The sequence below is a fragment of the Pinus tabuliformis genome, chromosome X (assembly GCF_031772625.1).
Source record: "Pinus tabuliformis cultivar Carrire ecotype Pingquan chromosome X, CPIR1, whole genome shotgun sequence".
NCBI classification, from domain to species: domain Eukaryota; kingdom Viridiplantae; phylum Streptophyta; class Pinopsida; order Pinales; family Pinaceae; genus Pinus; species Pinus tabuliformis.
The window spans coordinates 1,200,083,018-1,200,102,236 of NC_142308.1; the positions used below are offsets into that span (position 1 = coordinate 1,200,083,018).

Below are 19,219 nucleotides of genomic sequence, written 5' to 3' on the forward strand. Positions count from 1 at the left end.
TAGATCTGAAGAATTTTGAGGGTTTCAAGGGATTCTGTCCTTGGAATATTTTCTCAGAGATTTCTAGTGGTGGATCTAGGCCTAGGAAGGCAAGATCCACCACCTTTTCCTCCTCCAAACTCAAAGAATTTTGTTATGGTGATTTGAGGTGGAATTTCAATATCTGGGGTAGATCTGGAGAATTTGCAGAAGTTTGACAATTTTTTACTCTTTGTTGGCCCTCCAAACTTGGCCGTTGCTATTGGGCCTTCTAATGGTTGTCGTAGCCCTCCTTCTCTTTTCTGTGGGCATTATTGCCCTCATAATCCTCACGATAACCCTCCCTTGGCTGGCTGTAGCCTCCTTTCCCTTCTGCTCAACCTTCACTGTCCTCTTCTTCCCTCCGCTCATCCTTTTTCCCTTACCGGGGCCTGTTGCCCCTCACTCTGCCGCAGGCCTAGACGCCTTATCCCTATCCTTTGCAGCCTTCTCCTCTGCCCTTTTTGCCCTTGGCTCCTTTCCTCCCTCCATCTCCTCACGACATCCCTCACTTGTCCTCACAACCCTCTCCCTTGCCATTTTCTCTCCTTACCACTCCAACGCAGCCCTAGCCGCAGCCCTGCCTTAGGCCACAGCCTCCTCCACTGCCCTCTGTGGGTTTCACCTCCTCCTTCTGGGCTGCCGCAATCTTTTCCTCCCCGTTTTCATCCCTTATTTCCCCTAACTCTTTCTCTCTTGCTCGCTGTAGCCTCTTCCTAGCCCTTCGTGATCTCCTTCCTCCTGAGCGTTGGCCCTTCCTTGACTGCTCCTCCCTCACCGTGGCCCTAACAAGGCTTTCTGCCCTCTGTCGTCAAGCCTTTGGCTTCTCCCTTGGTTGCCGCTAGCTCTTTTGCATTTGTGACCCTTCGTCCTTGACCTCCCTTTCCTTCATCTTTGTCACAGAGGGTCAGTTTTCGTTTTATGATGCTAACCTTTGAGTGAGTTGCAGAAGTTTGAAGATGAAGTTCCATGCTTGCAGGTGGTACAAAAATTTGATATAATTGTGAACAAGTGTGATCATGAAAATCAAGGCCTAGGTCTCAATGGTTTGCTTTCTAACCTTTTCTCCTCGCTGTTTACTACAGCTAGGCAGTGCCAAATATTTAATTTTAAACACCCTAAAATTACATATAAGTTGCTTAGCATATTGAACAATTCATAGCATCAATTGGGTAACTCTCTTTTGGCCTACTTCATGATTTGTTGATTACTGTCACATTGCACATAAGATCTGAAATATATAAGTAGCATAAGCACATTTTTCAATGTTTGCTCTCTAAGCACATTTTTCAAGTAGCTTGACTGCTGTCATAAGTTTATTTGACGCTCACTGAATATCCTTTTGGCATAAGTGACTTACTACTAGCATAGGGATTGTCAGTTATATATGTTGTATTGTTGAAAGAGCTTGTTGTTAAGACAAATTGTCACATTGTTTCTCAGGCACTAACATTTGTTGTCTTAATCCTAATTGAGTTCACTCAGACGAGCTCACTCTCAAAAGCACTCTAGTCTCAAGTTACATTACATTGAATGGTTTAATTTATCACTTGTCTTTAGGAGATCTAATCATTTTGGGCATTTAAGTGACTGGCTCCAATTGTGTTTTGAATATCTCTGATGTGTCAAGAAGCCTTGGTTAATTGAGAATATAATTATAGCAGTGGTATAGTTGCAATATTGGCATAGTTGAGGAAATCCTGAAAGGGATCTCTTGTCATTTTTTGACACTTGGTAACTTGGCACCTCTCTTGTGGGAAAGATTGCATTTTATTAAAGTAGTGCTTGTTGATATAACTTGGGGCTAAACCATAACACGAGTACTTAACACAAGTAATCTTAGCCTAAGAATTACTCACATCCTTTACATAAGCACCTAAGTAGCAATTGTCCATCGAGTTACTTGGCATCTAATTTGTAAATAAGCAAGACTTTGACTCCATAAGGCAGTGGTCTCAATAGTGAATCCAATCTTATATCTTGCTTAAATTAACCAATTAGCTAGGCCACTCAAATGTGTCTCCCAAATAAGGTGGTCCCCAACTTGTCTCTCACCTCATTTCCATAGGGACTACCCCCCATAGCCTGCTCTTGGGAGATAGCTAGAACGGAGTGGGTGGGGATCAGAGTGACAACCCTCACCCCCCCCCTCCCCCCCTGAGTAGTTGTCGTGGTGCTTGTACAATCCGGTTGATAACATATCCCATGGCCAATTTTTCCAAATTCACCATCCCTAGCACGTTAACAAGGGGATCGATAATTTTCACAAGCTCTGCAGATCTATTCAAAAATAATTATCAAAAACTTTCCTTTTGGTGTCTTTGCTATCTTGTCTACGAGCCCACCGAGCTGAAGTCCAATCATTAGAAGAAAACATTTTCTGCAAGGTTTTTTTTGAGAATTGAGACATTGCAATGTGAGGAACTGAGTTGCAAATGTCGTAGTTGTAAGCCTAACAAGGTCTTTGCCCCCATTGTTTTTTCTCATTAGGCTCAATACCCATGAGTGGTTTTAGATGTATTTTGTAATGCTCTTGGCATGCTCTAAATTTTTTTTACCCACTCCTCTTTGCCTATGTCCTCGAGCATGAGGTCTATGAAATGTGCAACACATGGAGTCCAAAATATGCTCTTATATTTGGACTCAAGCATCTTTCCAACAAGAACATAGTTTGAGGCATTATCTGTGATGATCTGCACAACATTCTTGTTGACACCTAATCCTCTACGATTGGGTGAATTTGGAATGTGAACAGTCATCAAGAAGATGAACTGATTAGTCACATTCATGTATATAACAATAGCTACCTAATGAAATAAACGAATCAGTTTTTCTGCCAAGTCTGGAGTTACTCCTGGCCTGACATGGTATCAGAGCCAGGTTCCAGGTTCCTTTTTTGGCGTGCCTTGTAACTCCTTTGTCCCATACTCTGCCATAACGCATCTGCTTGCTATTGTGCATCCGTTGGTTAACGCCTGAACGTTTGATGAGGCTGCGTGAACGTGGTCATTGTGATGCAACCTGTGCGTTAAAATTTTTGAAACCTTGTATCCTGCTATTGATATCATCTATGCACCACTTCTTTTCGTTTCTGCAGCTTTCCATATCCATTTTGAAGCCTCTGTTGCGTGTAAAACCCCGTGCCTCTCGCATAAACCTCTGCTGCATGTAATGGTGTGGCTGCTCTTCGTTGGAAGTCCCGAGACCACACGAAACTCTCTGGCATCGCCTGAGATATCGAGCAACTTGTCTATTTCCTTTTCCAACTGCTTCCTTATGAAATCCATGGAGTGAGCTGTGACCCTCTTACTCAGCAAAACTCTGAGCGTCTTCTGTTGATACGCCTCGTAGATGCTTTAGTAATATCATAAACAAGCAAAGCCCCAACAGCACCACGGTAATAGGCATCAACAACGAACCGGTTCCGCTACGCCAGACAGCCGAGGTCAATCGTTGTGGCCGAGGTCGACTTCTCTCAAACATGGAGGTTCCACCGAGAATGAGTTCCAGAACGGAGATTTGAATGGTGAAAGCGCAGTGGTATTATCGTTTTGAACTTTGAATGCGTTTTGAAATGTCTTGGATCTACTAAGAAAATGAGTTCTAGATTGTAATTTCCCTTTGCTTTGAAGGCAGCAAGCGTTCAACAAATTAGTTCGCAATTAGGGTAAAATTTGTTGAAAAATTAAAATGGCTTATTTTCTGGCAAAATCGAAAAATCAGCAGAAATTAAAGTGCCCAGCATGGTGTTTCAAAAGTATCGTTCCTCTCTGCTCTCAGTATATGTATATTGACCAGCATATGTTTTGAATGCGCTGTCCCATTAAACTATATATATTGAACAACATATATAATAATTGACCAACGTTTGAGTTTTGAATGCGTTTTGGACGCTGTTTGAATAGTCTGTACATATGTAATATGGTGAGGATCTTTGGAGGGATTTGAAGAAACGGTACATAAAAGTATTTGAAATCTTTTTGCCCTTTTGAGTACAATTTCACTGTTTATCAGCAGAAGTATTTTGTCTATCAGCAGAAGTTTTTTTTTTTACAGAATGCATTCAATCATCTCTATGGTAGGGATAGTTCTCACTGGCAAGGAGAACTATCCTGAATGGTCCCGGATGATAAAACGCACCCTCATCTTCAATGAGTTGTGGAAGGGAGTGTGTGTCGGAGAAGGAGACAATGACCCAGTACAGCCTACATCAGACAAAGAGCTCGTCATTTGGGATAACAAGAACAACAAATCATATGCATTAATCGCAGCATCTGTAAATGAAGAAGTAAGTCGCCATATTTCATCATATTCAACTGCCTTTGAAGCTTTACAAAAGCTCAAGGAACTCTATGACTCACATTCTGCACTTGAAGTTGTTCAGCTCATGATTAAACTCTTCACTCTTGAACTGAAAAATAATGATCCTCTTGCTCTTGCATCTGAAGTAAAATCCATAATGCATGATATCAAATCCACTAAGGTTGAGCTGGATATCCCTCTTATTGCTTTTCTCAAGGCACTCTATCCTACCTACTCCAATTATCTTGAGTCTTTACAAGCAAATGGAAATCTTAAAGATATAACCTTTGACTCTCTTGTGAAAAAGTTTGTTGAAAGAGAGAAAGCCTTTGGAAAGAAGACAGTCCCTGAATTTTCTGAAGAGACTGTGTGTCTTGCTCATAAAGAAAAGCATCCTGCTCAAGATTCTACAAGAGGAAGAGGAAGATACTTCAGAGGCAGGGGGGCAGACATTCTCAAGGAGAAAAAGCAGATCTGCATTGCATTCGCTGCAAACGAAATGGATCACATGATGCTTCTACATGCAAGCTACCATGCGACAAAATTGAACAGAAAAGAAACCAGCAGAAAGGTAAAACTGATGATACAGACAAAGGTAAAACCCCTGAATCCGCTCACTATATTGAGGCACAATGTAACATTGGAGTAAATGAAGATTTGTTTAATGCTTCACTTGCTTCTTCGAAAAATGATTGGTTGCTTGATTCAGGAGCAACCTGTCATATGACTCATAGGAAAGATTTTTTTGAAGATTTCACTGACAATGTTGATGGAGCAGTATACTTTGCAGATCAGTCAAAAATCAAGCCATCAGGGCTTGGCACAATCAGGCTTAAACTGCCTGGTCTTCCAGACTTTCTTCTGGATCATGTTCTATATCTCCCACAGCGCAAGAGAAACTTGCTGTCCTTGGTCCACATCCGCCAGCAAGGTCACTCCATTCATATGTTTGATGGCAAGCTTGAGGTAAGAAAAGCATCTGACCACTCACTTGTCATGAGGGGAATAAAAGAAGAAAGGCTTCTCAAACTGCAAGGAACCTCTGCTCATGCACAACATTTCTCATATATTTCTCATCATGAAGAAGGTACACTTCCATCAAGTTTATTATGGCATGCTAGATTTGGACATTTAAACTATGATAGTCTCCGCTTATTGAAGAAAAATGGTGTTGCTGGTTTGCCTACAATTCCTAGGAAACATAAGCAATGTGATGCTTGCATTTTAGGAAAGCATAGCAAACAGTGTTTTCATGATTCACATTCAAGAGCACATAGGAAGCTTGAACTCATTCATTCAGATTTATGTGGTCCAATGCCTGTTCCTTCTGCAAATGGAAATAAATATATCATGACATTTATTGATGATTACACCAGAATGTGTTGGGTTTATTTATTGAAGAACAAATCTGATGCTTTTCAAGCATTCAAGAATTTTCATAAATGGATTGAAAATGATGCACAATCTCATATTGGGTCTATTCGCACTGATAATGGAAAAGAATATACATCAAATGAATTTGAAAACTATCTTCGCCAACATGGGATCAAACATCAAACAACTGTACCTTATAATCCCCAACAGAATGGTGTAGCAGAAAGAATGAATAGAACAATTTTGAATATGGTACGATCCATGCTTTTCTTCAAAAATGTAAAGATAATGTTTTGGGCTGATGCTGTTCTATGTGCTGCATATATAAAGAATAGATGTCCATCTAGTGCTATAAGAAACAAGACTCCTTATGAATTGTGGTATGGACATGTTCCTTCGGTAAAACATCTCAGGATTTTTGGTTCCACCTGTTATGCTTTGATACCAAAGGTACATAGAAACAAACTTGGTGCTAGAAGTCTTAAATGTATCTTCCTGGGGTATTCAAACACCTCTAAAGCATACCGCCTCTATGATGAAGTAAATAAAAAGTTTGTTGTATCTAGAGATGTCATTTTTCTGGAATCATCCAAATCTGACAATGTTGTTGAGCGGCAACTTGATCGCTTGGATAGATTCGCAAAAACAAAATCATTTCAAGAATTTGATAATCAGATTCCACATCTTGAAGGGGGGATTCCTATACTAGATCAACATGTAGAATCTTCTTCTGAAGAACAATCTCCCCTGCATGAAACTCCAACAACGGATGATGCTTTAAGTGATGTAATTGATAGAATTGGGAGACTCAATCTTGATTCAGTCCCAACTCAATCAACAGAGCAGCCTGGACCATCTCAGAAAGGTCCCCCAAAGTGGCTGACAAAGACACTTGAAAGTGTTCATCCTGATGAAATTGGAAAAACAGGAACCAGAAATTCAAACCGACAAAATGGAGGTGATGTAGATGACTCTAATTCACCTGTTGATATGGATGTTTCTTATGATTGTGAATTGAACTTGTCTACAGATTTTGAACCAACTTCCTTTAAAGAAGCTGCTTCTCATGATGAATGGAAAGAAGCAATGCAAAAGGAGTATGATGCCCTCATAAAGAACGACACTTGGAAGCTGGTTGATCCTCCATTTGGAACCAAACCAATTGGCTGCAAGTGGGTCTACAAGAACAAGTACAAAGCTGATGGCTCACTTGACAAGCACAAAACTAGGCTTGTGGCAAAAGGTTTTGCACAAAAGGAAGGGGTCGATTATGAGGAAACTTTTGCCCCCACAGCAAAATGGGCCACCATCCGGACACTCTTTGCACTAGCAGCTCAGAACGGTTGGAAAGTCCATCAAATGGATGTAAAAACTGCCTTCTTGAATGGAGATCTAAAAGAAAATGTTTTTATGTCCCAGCCTGAAGGATTTGCTGTGAAAGGATATGAACATAAAGTATGCAAACTTGTGAAGTCCTTGTATGGCCTCAAACAAGCACCACGAGCCTGGTATGAAAAACTAACTGAGCATCTTCTGAAACTCAACTTCAATCATTTTGATCTTGATGATGCAACTTTATTTGTCAAGAAAGTTGGCAAAACCGTTGTATATCTTGTGGTATATGTAGATGATCTTTTAATGACAGGGAACAATGAAAGCTATATTGCATCCATAAAGAAAGAATTAGGAAAAAGTTTTGAAATGACTGATTTGGGCTATGTTCATTACTATCTTGGCATTGAAGTAACCCAACATCCAAAATCCATATTTCTTTCTCAAAAGAAATACATTGGAGATTTGTTAAACAGATTTGGCATGACAGAGTGCAATCCTCTTTCTACTCCAATGGAACAAAACTTAAAGCTCACATCTATTGAAGGAAAGGAATTTGAGGATGCAACAAAGTATAGACAGCTTGTAGGAAGTCTCATCTACCTCACTACTACCAGACCAAACATTTCATTTACTGTTGGAATCCTCTCCAGGTTCATGCAAAAGCCTTGTGAGGGACATTGGTTTGCTGCAAAAAGAGTTCTAAGGTACTTGAAGGGAACTCAAGACCTGGAATCAAGTATACACAGGTGGACGACTTCAACTTGATTGGATACTCTGATTCAGACTTCGATGGAGACAAAGAAACTGGAGTATCTACTTCAGGATATGCTATGAGTCTTGGATCAGGAGCTGTCTCTTGGAGATCACGCAAACAATCAGTTCCAGCAGATTCCACAACAGAAGCAGAATACGTGGCAGCAGCTGAAGCAACGAAAGAAATTGTGTGGCTTAGGAAAATTCTTGAAGATTTGCAGGTAAAACAAGTACAATCAACTCCACTCATGATTGACAACACCTCTGCAATAAAGTTGGCCAAGAACCCAAAGTTCCATGATCGTACAAAGCACATCAATACTAAATATCATCTGATGCGACATCATGTTGAGGCCAAAACAATCCATCTCCGTCATTGTTCCACAAATGAGCAAATTGCAGACATCTTCACCAAAGCGCTTGGAAGAGAAAAGCTTGAAAGATTCAGAACGATGCTTGGACTCACCAACATCCCTTCAGATTAAGGGGGGGAATGTTGACACCTAATCCTCTGCGATTGGGTGAATTTGGAATGTGAACAGTCATCAAGAAGATGAACTGATCAGTCACATTCATGTATATAACAATAGCTACCTAATGAAATAAACGAATCAGTTTTTCTGCCAAGTCTGGAGTTACTCCTGGCCTGACAATTCTTCTCCCTTGCTTCCTTAATAAAGTCATCCAAAGGCTCAAATAGAAGGGTTGCATCCTTCACTTTATTAGATGCATCAACTGATCTCAAACACATGGTTCCTTGAGGGTAGGAAGCATGGAAATCAATGATAGTGCGGTTATTTCCATCGGTCCATCCATTTGACATGATTGAACAACCTGTTTTGAGCCATGACTACGTATACTCAGCCAAATACTCATCAATGGAAAAAATCCAAGCTCTCTATGAAACTCACAATAACTCCAAATGAGAGGAGAGACCTCATTTTATTGGCTTGGAGGGGGTGTTTTTGAGGGAAACAACCCTTAGTTTCCCTCCAAACAACCTTAGAAGCAACAAAAGGCCTCCCGGTGTGTCCTGGCATGACAATGAACCGGCTAGTGTATGACGAAACTGGCCAGTTAGGCCTGATTTTTGTGACAAATCGGCGAGGTCACCCCTGTTGACTGAGTTTTTTGCTTGGTCCGACTGGATTAGCTAATGAACCGATCGAATTGACCAGTTTTCGTTTCAGACTGATCGGTTTTTAAAACTATGTCTAAGAGAGTTGGCTAAGTTGGGTCGAGAAGATGGGACTGAGATGGTCATAGCCATTGGAGATCTAGGTGAGAAACTTGGAGTGAAGGTCAAACTGAGACTTTGAGGGTCAAGAAGGCCTGCGATTTGCAGTCAGAGGGAGTTAAGCATCAAAGTCTTTTTTGTTTTGAAGGTTGAGTATCATGGACTTCCCATGCTCTAGAATAATTGCAACAACAAAGTAAAGGGGAAAAAGGACTGGTTAGTAGACTGGAGCCAAAGGATAGGTCGGAGGTCTAAAGTAGACCAACCAAGATGAGGATAAGCAAGGCCAAGGGCTGCTGTAGTAATATGCTGAGGAAAGGGGCTAGCTTGAGGGCTACACAGGGCAGTCGAGGCCTAGAAGAGGCAGGATATGTAGCTGGCTGAACAACAACTTATGGAGAATTGTGGGCTAAAGGAACATGCCCAGGTAAGTGAATTGGTTTTCTGATTAACCTAGTTTGCTACAACAATAATATTTGAATTGTAGGTGTTGGTTGATGGGCATATGAGAGCCTAAGGGACTTGGTCTCAACCCTAGGTGTATTGGTCAAATGATACACCTAATATTGGCATTGTACATGGATTGTAAAGGGCCACTATCCCTAGTACATGAGCGCCAATTTTTTCTTATTAAAGGACTAATAAGAAATAAGTTTTGGGCCATAAATTTTGTGTTCTATACATTGATCTGATTGCTGTTATATTTCCACTATGCAAAATTGTTTAAAGTTAGGCAATGCTAGTGTGTTTATGTTTTCTAGCTAAGAGCAAAGACCAGACCTGAGGTACAAAACCTTGAATGCACAAACAAAGCTATGAATGCACAGAGTTGGACTGTTGGTGGATGTGTTTGATGAATGATGGTTGTGTGCAGTGAATTGGTCCCCTGTTAGATGATTTCTATGTTGTGTTAGTTTGCTGGAGGTTGGAGTGTATGGTGAACAACTTGAACACTGGAAACTTGAGGTTGTCATGTTAGGGTTAGGGGAAAATAAGGCACTTGGGGTTCGAAATTAGGTGGATCATAGGGTTTTTTAATTTTTCTTAACCCACTTCCAAATGTACTTGAGGGATAGTCAATCGTCCCCCTTTTTTTGGAGATGACAAAATTGTACTTGAAACAACCTTGATATCAACCAAGTATGGGATGAAAATGACTTGGATGCCCCTAAATCCCTAATGATGTCCACACAAAATATGGAATGTTCTCTAGGTGTTGTTAAGGTTCGTAGAACACCAGAACCTAGGGTTTTTCTCTTTTCTTTTTGAGTGCATAGGGTGGAGGGGGGAGGGAGGGGATGCGTGCCCATGCAACATAGATTAAAACCCTAATTATTCAACAAGTACAAGATGGAAAACGATACTATAAATTAGCACCAAATCATCATAGAATCACCATTCATCATCTAAGAGAGAACCATCTAATCGAAATATCCTCAAGACGAGTTTGCTCATGAATGCTCCATATCAACCAAGAGAGAAGCAACTAACCATAGCACATTAGTCTCCAAGTGTGTGTGACAATGATCTAAGGATAAATCGACTTCCTTGTACTTAATTGAGGGCAACTGAGTCAATATTATCTAGAATTAGACTAGAAACTTAACAACAATATTAAATATGATTACAAGTTGGATAGGTCGCAAGATGACCTCCAAAGATAGCTAAACAGTGATAACGCATAAAAACAAGCTTCTTTTAATCCACATGTGTGAGGTAAAATGCTTCCAAGGGGTGACATAATCCTCCAGAAGGTGCCTCTCTCTTCAAAATGTTGCATAGATGACTCAAGGGGGTGCATCTCATCCCACAAGTCAGATCTCCTCATCAAATGGTGTCCAATCATTAAGCAAGGCTCCATCCAAAACATCATCCTCAACTAAGCACATATCATCAATCCGAGCTATAGTAAGGGGACGTCATGAAAGTATGGTATGATGTCATCATGCTGAGCAATGTACCATCATCTTCAAAGAGGTCTCAAGTTATCATCATCATTAAATCTTTTAAAAAGAAACACAACGTCCATCAAGAAAGTGGAATGCTAGCTTGGGGGCATCCTGTCATCTTTGGGGTACATCTCTCAAGGCAACGTCTTGGTTCCAAAGTGTAGCATTTTATGTCTTGGAGGGAGAGAAGAGTGACATAAATTGTGCTGAAGGTATCCCAAGGTCAATGCTTCTCAATAAGTGGTCAATAACCTATGTTAAAGTGCTTAATGGAGTCATTAAGTGGTGTTGGACGTTCTTTTTGTAAGTGCTGGAGAAGCATTATGCAATCCATTAAGGGATGGTAGCTGTACTTGGGAGCAAAGGTCTAACATATACTCACAGGATGAAGTGAGATCAACATCATAGGTGCACAAACCATAAGAGTATTAGCGTGGGCCTTATTTAATGAAAAAGAGCATCAAAGTACTTCACTCATCTTCAAATGTCTTTCTAGCTTAATATCTGTGTTCAATCTACTTTACTTAGGTTTGGGAGGGTCATCATAAGGCCCTATTTGGTGCTTCCAAACCTAAGAGGAGGAACACTTCCTATGCCGACCCATCAATCAACAGGTGCACATGATCAATGACGTGGTATGTAGCTTACTTCATGGAGGATGTCACAATTTACCTTGAGCATTATGATGTAAAGAAGGAGCAGTTGTGGGATGTGAGCTACCCCCTTTCCTCGACCTATTTTTACCACCCCTCATGTGTGCCTTTTTCATCATTTATTTTCTTTTTACATAAATAGCTTGGGTTACAAACTTGCAAGCTTTTGTTTATTCATCATTGACCCCTTAAAGATGAAGCATTTCATTGCTCATCGGGGTGGAATATGCAAAGTGTTCCTTTCATTTAGATAGCTCACGCATTAGCCAGGAGCTAGTTGAGGGTTAATGAGGGGGCATAGAGCTCAGGATAGGCTTTTGTCCACATGCTCTCATTTATCCTTGCCAATCTTCTGCAGTTCAACATTATGGTTCATGCTTTTTCTTTTCTTTCTGTTGCATCAACCTCTTAGGGTAAGGTTTTTCAGGCCCCTACTCAAGGATGAGAAAAATAGGGAACCAATATTGGTGACAGATAGCAATCAACCTGAAGATGGGATATGGAAATATAGGGAAGATGGTAGGCGTAAGTATGGATTACCATGGATACAGTGAAAGAAGCCCTCAAGGAAGGTCACATTGGACTAGGGGCAAGTGGTAACCACCAAGGTGAAGCAAGAGAACAAGTGTATAGTCAAAAGTGGTCTATCATCCAATTCAATCTATATGATCCATACTAGAATGCCCTTAGACATTACATGAAGGCACATGAATACAAAAATGGTTAATGTACCACATGTTTGATGGCCCACCTTCATCGAATGAGTAAGCTAGATGAAGAAAGCACTGACCAGTGCATTGGTGAGACGCAGTTGAGGCTAGTTATACCTTCATCATGGTAGGGCTGGTGGTTGAAACATCAGGAGATTTGTTTTCTCCAAGGGGTCATCCACATGGGTCAGTAACAGGGGGGGTTGCTTATACCTTGTATCCCCTTTCTTTGTGGCCAAAGTGCACTTAGGGAGGGAGTGATTCAGAAGTGCCCTTTGAAGTATGCTTCAGGAGTGCTCCTGGGAATGAGCACGCGCCCAGGGTTTTGAGTCACTGCTTGCCCTTTTGGGAAGCACTCCCTAAGCCTTAAATAAGGATAAGATGGTCGAATTGATTATTGTCCAAGTAGGGCACACTTTCCTAAGCTCCTAATAGAGGATTGCTTGACATGCAAGCTATCTTGGAATTATAATATAAAGGTCTTAAAGTAACAAAAAAAATATGTTCTTTTTATTTTCCTGTGAAACTTTCCATTTTGTTTATATTTCCTGTTCTATCATTTTATTTAAATTTTTTATGTTATCATTAATTGTTTTTGGATGTTTGAGAGGGATTCCAACCTCATTAGATCTCATCTAAAGACAATAGATTTTCACATCCTTTCCAAAATTCAACAAATTTAGCAGCCTTGAAGACTCCAACAAATTGCACTAAAAGATTAACTATAAATAGCACATCAAAAATTTATCACTGCTAAAAATACCACCACCTTGCATGTTCTTGAAAACAGGCTTATCTGACTTGTGCTGATTATTTTCGCATCTGAGGTCCCTAACTCTACCTGTTGATTATTTTCCCATCTGAGGTCCCTAACTCTGCCTGCAAAATATTCAATCTCTAGAAACTTACTGCATGTCATCTAAAATGGTCTCAATTGACTCATGAGGCAATAAGGAACATAGAAACATTTTCAAACACTGCATACAACCTCTGGAAACATGAACCGGAAACCTGCTAAATATACCACAATCCTATACTACCCCCCTAGAAACACTGATCTCTGAAACTCAAACTCTATAATGTAACTATGACCCTGTAAAATGAATTCTAGCAACTCTGCTGTAAGGGATCGTGGCCATAAAACCCACAGAACACATCAATGAACTGTATTTTCTGAACAATCAAGATGGACTAAGGAGAAGTCTGCCCTTATCCCAAATTTGCTCACAAACAATAATGGATTCAACACTTATGACCTGAGAGTAAATTTGGTGTTAACAATTATGACCTGTTTTGTAAACATTTTATGACAGTTAAAGTTTGAACTTTGAAATTTGAAGTAAAATCTGTACTGTTGACTGCATTATTACAACTCTTTGGTAATGATAATGATGCTCTATTTCATTTCATGGTTGATGTTATCAGTTACAGTTTGTTAATGACAATGATGATTTGATGACAATGTTACAAGTTATAACTGCTAGACGATTGATGTTACGTGTACTGAATGGTTGATGCTTTGATTATGATCATTAATTCAGTAATTAAATCTATATTTTCATGTTTTCTGCAACTAATTTGGTATTCTGCGTGTTGTTTTTAATATGCATGCATCAAAATATAATAATAATACTTTATATAAGAAATGTTCCTGGAACACTCTATTCCAGAAGCTTTTGAAAATTAGCACTACCTCCTTCCAGCTTTCACTCTCAACAGCCCTGCCATAAGCATACTGGAACTTTGTCCTTCCTATCCTCAAAACTCGGGGTACATACATACATGCATGTGAGGTCTTACTCAAATATGATCTTTGGTTGTAGAATGCACGACATTAGTTATTAAATAAAATAACACAATCATGTTTGTGATGTTTTGTGAAAACTCCTCCGCAAATTGCATAGTTTACTGGCCTTGAGGCCAATGCCATCACTTAATTTCATTCCATTGTATTGTGATTTTCATGTACAGGAAACTGGGCTGGGAGCCTATTCCAGGTGAGAGTCACTTGAACGCAATGTTAAGAGGGCAGATATTGGTAGTCTTAGCTGAGTTTGGGCATGAAGAAACTAAAGTAGAAGCGAGAAGACGATTCAATATTTTCTTGAATGACAGAAGTACAACAATTCTACCTGCAGACATCAGAAAGGTTGCACTGTTCTTGCTGATTCTAGCTTTCATATGAAATTAAAGGGACTGTTTTTTATGCCATTACATGTTTATTAATCTAAATGGCTGGGTTGTTTTCTATAGGCTGCATACATAGCTGTCATGCAGAATGTCACAACCTCAGATAAATCTGGCTATGAATCTCTGTTGAGAATTTTCAGGGAGACAGATCTAAGTCAAGAAAAAGTTCGCATTTTAGGTAAGGGACTGATTCTTTGGTTCATTTTATTAGCAGTAATATTTTAAGGTAAAATTTCTGAAAAGAGGAAACCGTGTCATGACCTGCAGGTTCAATTGCATCATCTCCAGATCCTTCTGTTGTCCGTGAAGCGCTAGACTTCAGTTTGTCTTCTGAGGTATGTCTCTTATAATTCTTGCCAATTCATAAGCTGCCTTTTGTTTAGAATATGTATTCTTCACTTGTGGCAACATGGCAGCACACTTTGTGGGTAGTTGAGGCCCTCAATGGCCGGACCTTTGGGCAGTTAGACCTACTTATTGTTTTGTGGGCCTATAACCCTCACTTGAGTTGTATATACTATATACACACAAATACACTCTCATTTGTATTATTTCATCCCTTTTTTAACCTAAGGGCACCTATACTATTTCTCTGTACCTGTGGTGGCTGTTTTTTGGTTATGGTTAAATTATATTGATAAAATCATGGTATGTGAACATTTTTTTGTGATCTATGTTAAGTGCTGTCACATTTACATGACTTCTTCTTGCTGGATTACGGTTTGTTAAAGAGATCACCATAGTTGTACTATCTTTTATGATCTCAGTGCATTTGAAGAGAGACCTGAACCCATCTTTTTGAACCTACCATAAATATTTTTGATAATCTCGCAGGTGCGGAGCCAAGATGCGGTCTTTGTACTTTCTGGAATTAACAAAGAGGGACGTGAGACTGCCTGGCTGTGGTTAAAGGTGATGTGTTGTATAGTTTTCATTTATTTTTCGACTTTGGGACAGTTGGAACTTGTGTAGTTCTCATTCTCGTATCAAGGCTTTAGACAAATGAAATGTGTGAACCAAACATATAGTTAAATCACTTGATTGAATTTAACTGCAGTAGGACCATTTGGGTGAAGAGGATGGTGCATATTGTTAAAACACTTGACAGGAAATAAATACAGCATTGGATTTGAAAGCATGCTAAGGGGTTCATGTTCTGTAAAATTATGGATCCATACTTCTTTATGAGATACCAAACTGGAAGAGAAGAGAGCCAAAGATAAAAGTTTTCCGTTTATTTCAAAAGTCTATTTGTACTGTAATACAACAGTTGCTATTCTATTTGCACATTCCTGGCATCCAGGAATTGTCTGATGAAAATTATAATTTGCACATTCCTGGCATTCCTTGCTGTTACCATGAATCCGAGTCATTCAAATCAGCCTTTCTAGTAATCTCAAAATGTTTGGAAATTTATGAAGCAGGTTGTGATGGATAAAATGGTGACTTGTTTCACTGCTCCTCACTGCCCATATCAAGATTATGTGGTGTTTCATGTATAGTTGGGTTGCTGAGTTTTATCTTTTATGACATAATAACTTTGATAATAGTAAATCTGTCTTTAAACTTGTTATTTTTCTCATGTGTGCATGTATGAGAGAGGGAAATAGGGAAAATTTGAGGGGTAAAATTTCGCTAATTAGCTATTTTTTAGACATTTTATGAAAAAAATATTCGCACCCTTGGTTAAAAATTTGCTCATTTTTTTACATATAAGAGATAAAAAAATAATATTCGCCAAAAAATTACTAATTTTAAAATTACAGGATTTTTAGTGGATATTCGCCCACATTATATATGTATGACTTTTCAAACTAGAATAGTCGCTTATGTATGACTCTGTTACTTGTTCCCTTGTTTGCTATAACTTCACCAAGATTAAGACTAACCTCTAAGATACTCGAGGGTATATATTTTTGAAAATTTAGGATTTGGGAAAGTTGTGAAAATGTAAGCATTGCAGTTGCTATATTTTCAGCTAATCTGGTTTCTGCTTCTTTCATACAGGAAAAGTGGGACTTTATCTGGAAAAATTGGGGTTCAGGATTTTTGGTAACTCGTTTCATCAATTCTATTGTATCTACGGTCTGTTCCTGAATTCTATCCTTGATGCAAATTTATGTATTCATGTTGATTTTGTCCAATTCTCGGTAGGAGTTATTTAAGAAAATTTAAAGTTCTACTGAGATTTCTTTTCTTTGCTTTTCAGTTTTCAAGTGAGGAAAAGGCAGATGAAATAAAGGAATTCTTTTCAACCCGAATGCAACCATCTATTGAACGCACAGTTAATCAGAGCATTGAACGAGTTCGGATCAGCGCCCAATGGGTGAAGCATGTTCAGCAGCAGGAAGGCTTAGTGGAACTACTGCAGGAACTAGCAGTCTGAAAGTATCTAGCTTACCACTTCCATGCTAGGACTGGTTTATATCATGATTTTCATCGCAATTTCCTTGGTCATCAGAACATGAATGTTAGCCATTTAATGATTTAAATAAGGCATATTTGATTCTGGATTTGAGTCTTTACGCAAATTTATAAAGTTGTTTACTTAAAATGAAATCAAGTCTTATTTGGGGTACTATTAGTAAAGATAGGCATCATGGAATTATATTCATTGCAAATATGTTGTGACGCCATGTAGATGGACCATGATTATCAGGGCATGTGCCTTGACATGCATGAATGGTAACTGATGTTTTGAAGCTTATATTCCCTTGTACTGCTTGTAATGCATGGGTTATAACAGAAGTTGTGAAGTGAAGACCCTTACTGGTATTATTACTTACAAATTGACATGCAATGTCAGCATAATTTAACCTCTTAATTAATTAAATATGGTTTTGGACAGTAATTTGAGATCTGGTAGAAAATCTAAATGTTCCTGCTTGTAATGTGGAGGCCATTTTATTTGAGTTAGGTTGACAGTAGTTCTTTCAATTGTTATATTATGTCAGTCAATATTTTTTCACAATAGGAAGCACAAGATATACCAAAACACAAGAAACAAAATAAAAATAGTATATACTGAACAATTAAAATGATGAGGACAACAATCCTCAAATTTTGGCTCCAACCATTACAAAAAACTTCAATTCTCACAAGGCTCCAACTTTGAATGAGGATACCAATCCTCCAAGACAAACCTTGGCACCAACTAGGTCTTTATGAGGACACCAATCCTCTTAGGCTCCAACCTATACAAATACTTCCAATAAACTGCAAAACTTTAGCAATGTGTCTCCAAGACAACTTCATGATCTGCTCCAAACTTTGTTTCAAGAGGCCTTCAAAACTTGGTCAAGGACTGCTTCAAGATGCCTCCAAGTTTGCACCAATTCCTTCAAACAATTCTTCAAGATCTAGTTTGCTCAACAAGGTCACCAAGTTCTATCCAGAGATGCCTTCAAGTTTGCACAACTATGTCCCCAAGTCTGCGACAAAGATCACCAAGGTCTGTCTACTTCAATAAAGAAAATACTACTTCAAGACACTTCTAAGATAGCACAAGTAGGTCTACAAAAATTACTTCATCTCAGCTTCAAAATGACTTAAAAAAAATGTTGAATTTTAGGGCACCAGCTAGAATTAGGCTTTTCTTGTTCTAATAACTACTTCAATGATCAATTAAGCATTAGTTTCATATAACATTAAATTCAATATCATTTAGGCAGTTATATATAAGAAAAACATCAACTGATTAAACATGAAAGAACAGTAAAGTAACCATGAAACAAAGAGATAAGAGACACAAAAAGTAGGCACACAACCAAGGCAAAACCCACAAGGGGAAAACCCAGAAATAAGAGAGAGGGGATCTAGATTCATCAATACATCAGAAATAACCATAGCAGAAGAATAACCAAGTCAGTAACCATAGTCACGATCAAGTGTCATGTCAAAAACCAAATCCGTGAAATTTTGGCCCTCCCTAGAATTTCAGCCTCTTTAAAGTTCGGCCGTCCCTAGAATTTCAGCCTCCTTAAATTTCGGCTCTCCTGTAATTTCGTTGGATAAACAATGACACAGACCAAAATTGATGTGTCCAAATAAGGAGAAATGATTTTCTTTATAAAGCCTTCATGTGTGGTTGAATGGGTGCCTTTTAGGGGCCCAACTGACCTAATAAATTTTGGAGGCAAACATAAAATTCAAATTTCCATTTATTTTTCAAGATGAAAATACCGACCGAGGCTACCATATTTTCCAACAAAAGGCCGAAAATAGAGGTCAAAAGATGCTCTAGGTCTGTCCACAAAAACACTGAATTGCAGGGCCAAAAATAGATTCTTCCATAGTCCGAGTCTTCACCCCTCTTAGGTCGAGTTTTGTACCGATGGTAGGGGTCAAAATTTATCAGAGGGTTGAGCTCTGTGCCTTATTACAGGGCCAAAATTTGCTCCTATTGCAGGGTTGAAGTTCTATAGAAGGGGCTGAATTACAAGCCTAGTTCTGTCCTCCACAAGTTGAATTGAGGCCGAAAATGGCTCTAAGAGTAGTCCCAATTATGCTTTGCAAGATGCCACAAAGGGGGTTGAATTCCCAATACAAGATAGCTTCAAAACTGTAACCAAGAAGTCCTCCAAAACCTTTAAGGCAGATTAAAAATAATCTTCAAAGAGAACTCCAATTTTCCACAAGGTTCATGAGATACGAACCTTCTCCTTCTTCTTTAGACCACCGAGTTTTGCTGCTTTCTTG

At 39.1% G+C, this 19,219-nt stretch overlaps 1 protein-coding gene across 1 annotated transcript in view; it reads left to right on the forward strand.

Annotated features, from left to right (window-relative positions):
* LOC149144268 (aminopeptidase M1-like) overlaps nt 1-16,595 on the forward strand; it is a 117,960-nt gene extending 101,365 nt beyond the window's left edge. Inside the window, 5 exon segments of the mRNA XM_089448166.1 lie at nt 14,303-14,480; nt 14,585-14,699; nt 14,789-14,856; nt 15,356-15,480; nt 15,482-16,595. Of these exon segments, the coding sequence (XP_089304292.1) occupies nt 14,303-14,480; nt 14,585-14,699; nt 14,789-14,856; nt 15,356-15,480; nt 15,482-15,527 (532 nt within the window). The 3' untranslated portion in view covers nt 15,528-16,595.
* The last annotated feature ends 2,624 nt before the right edge of the window (nt 16,596-19,219 follow it).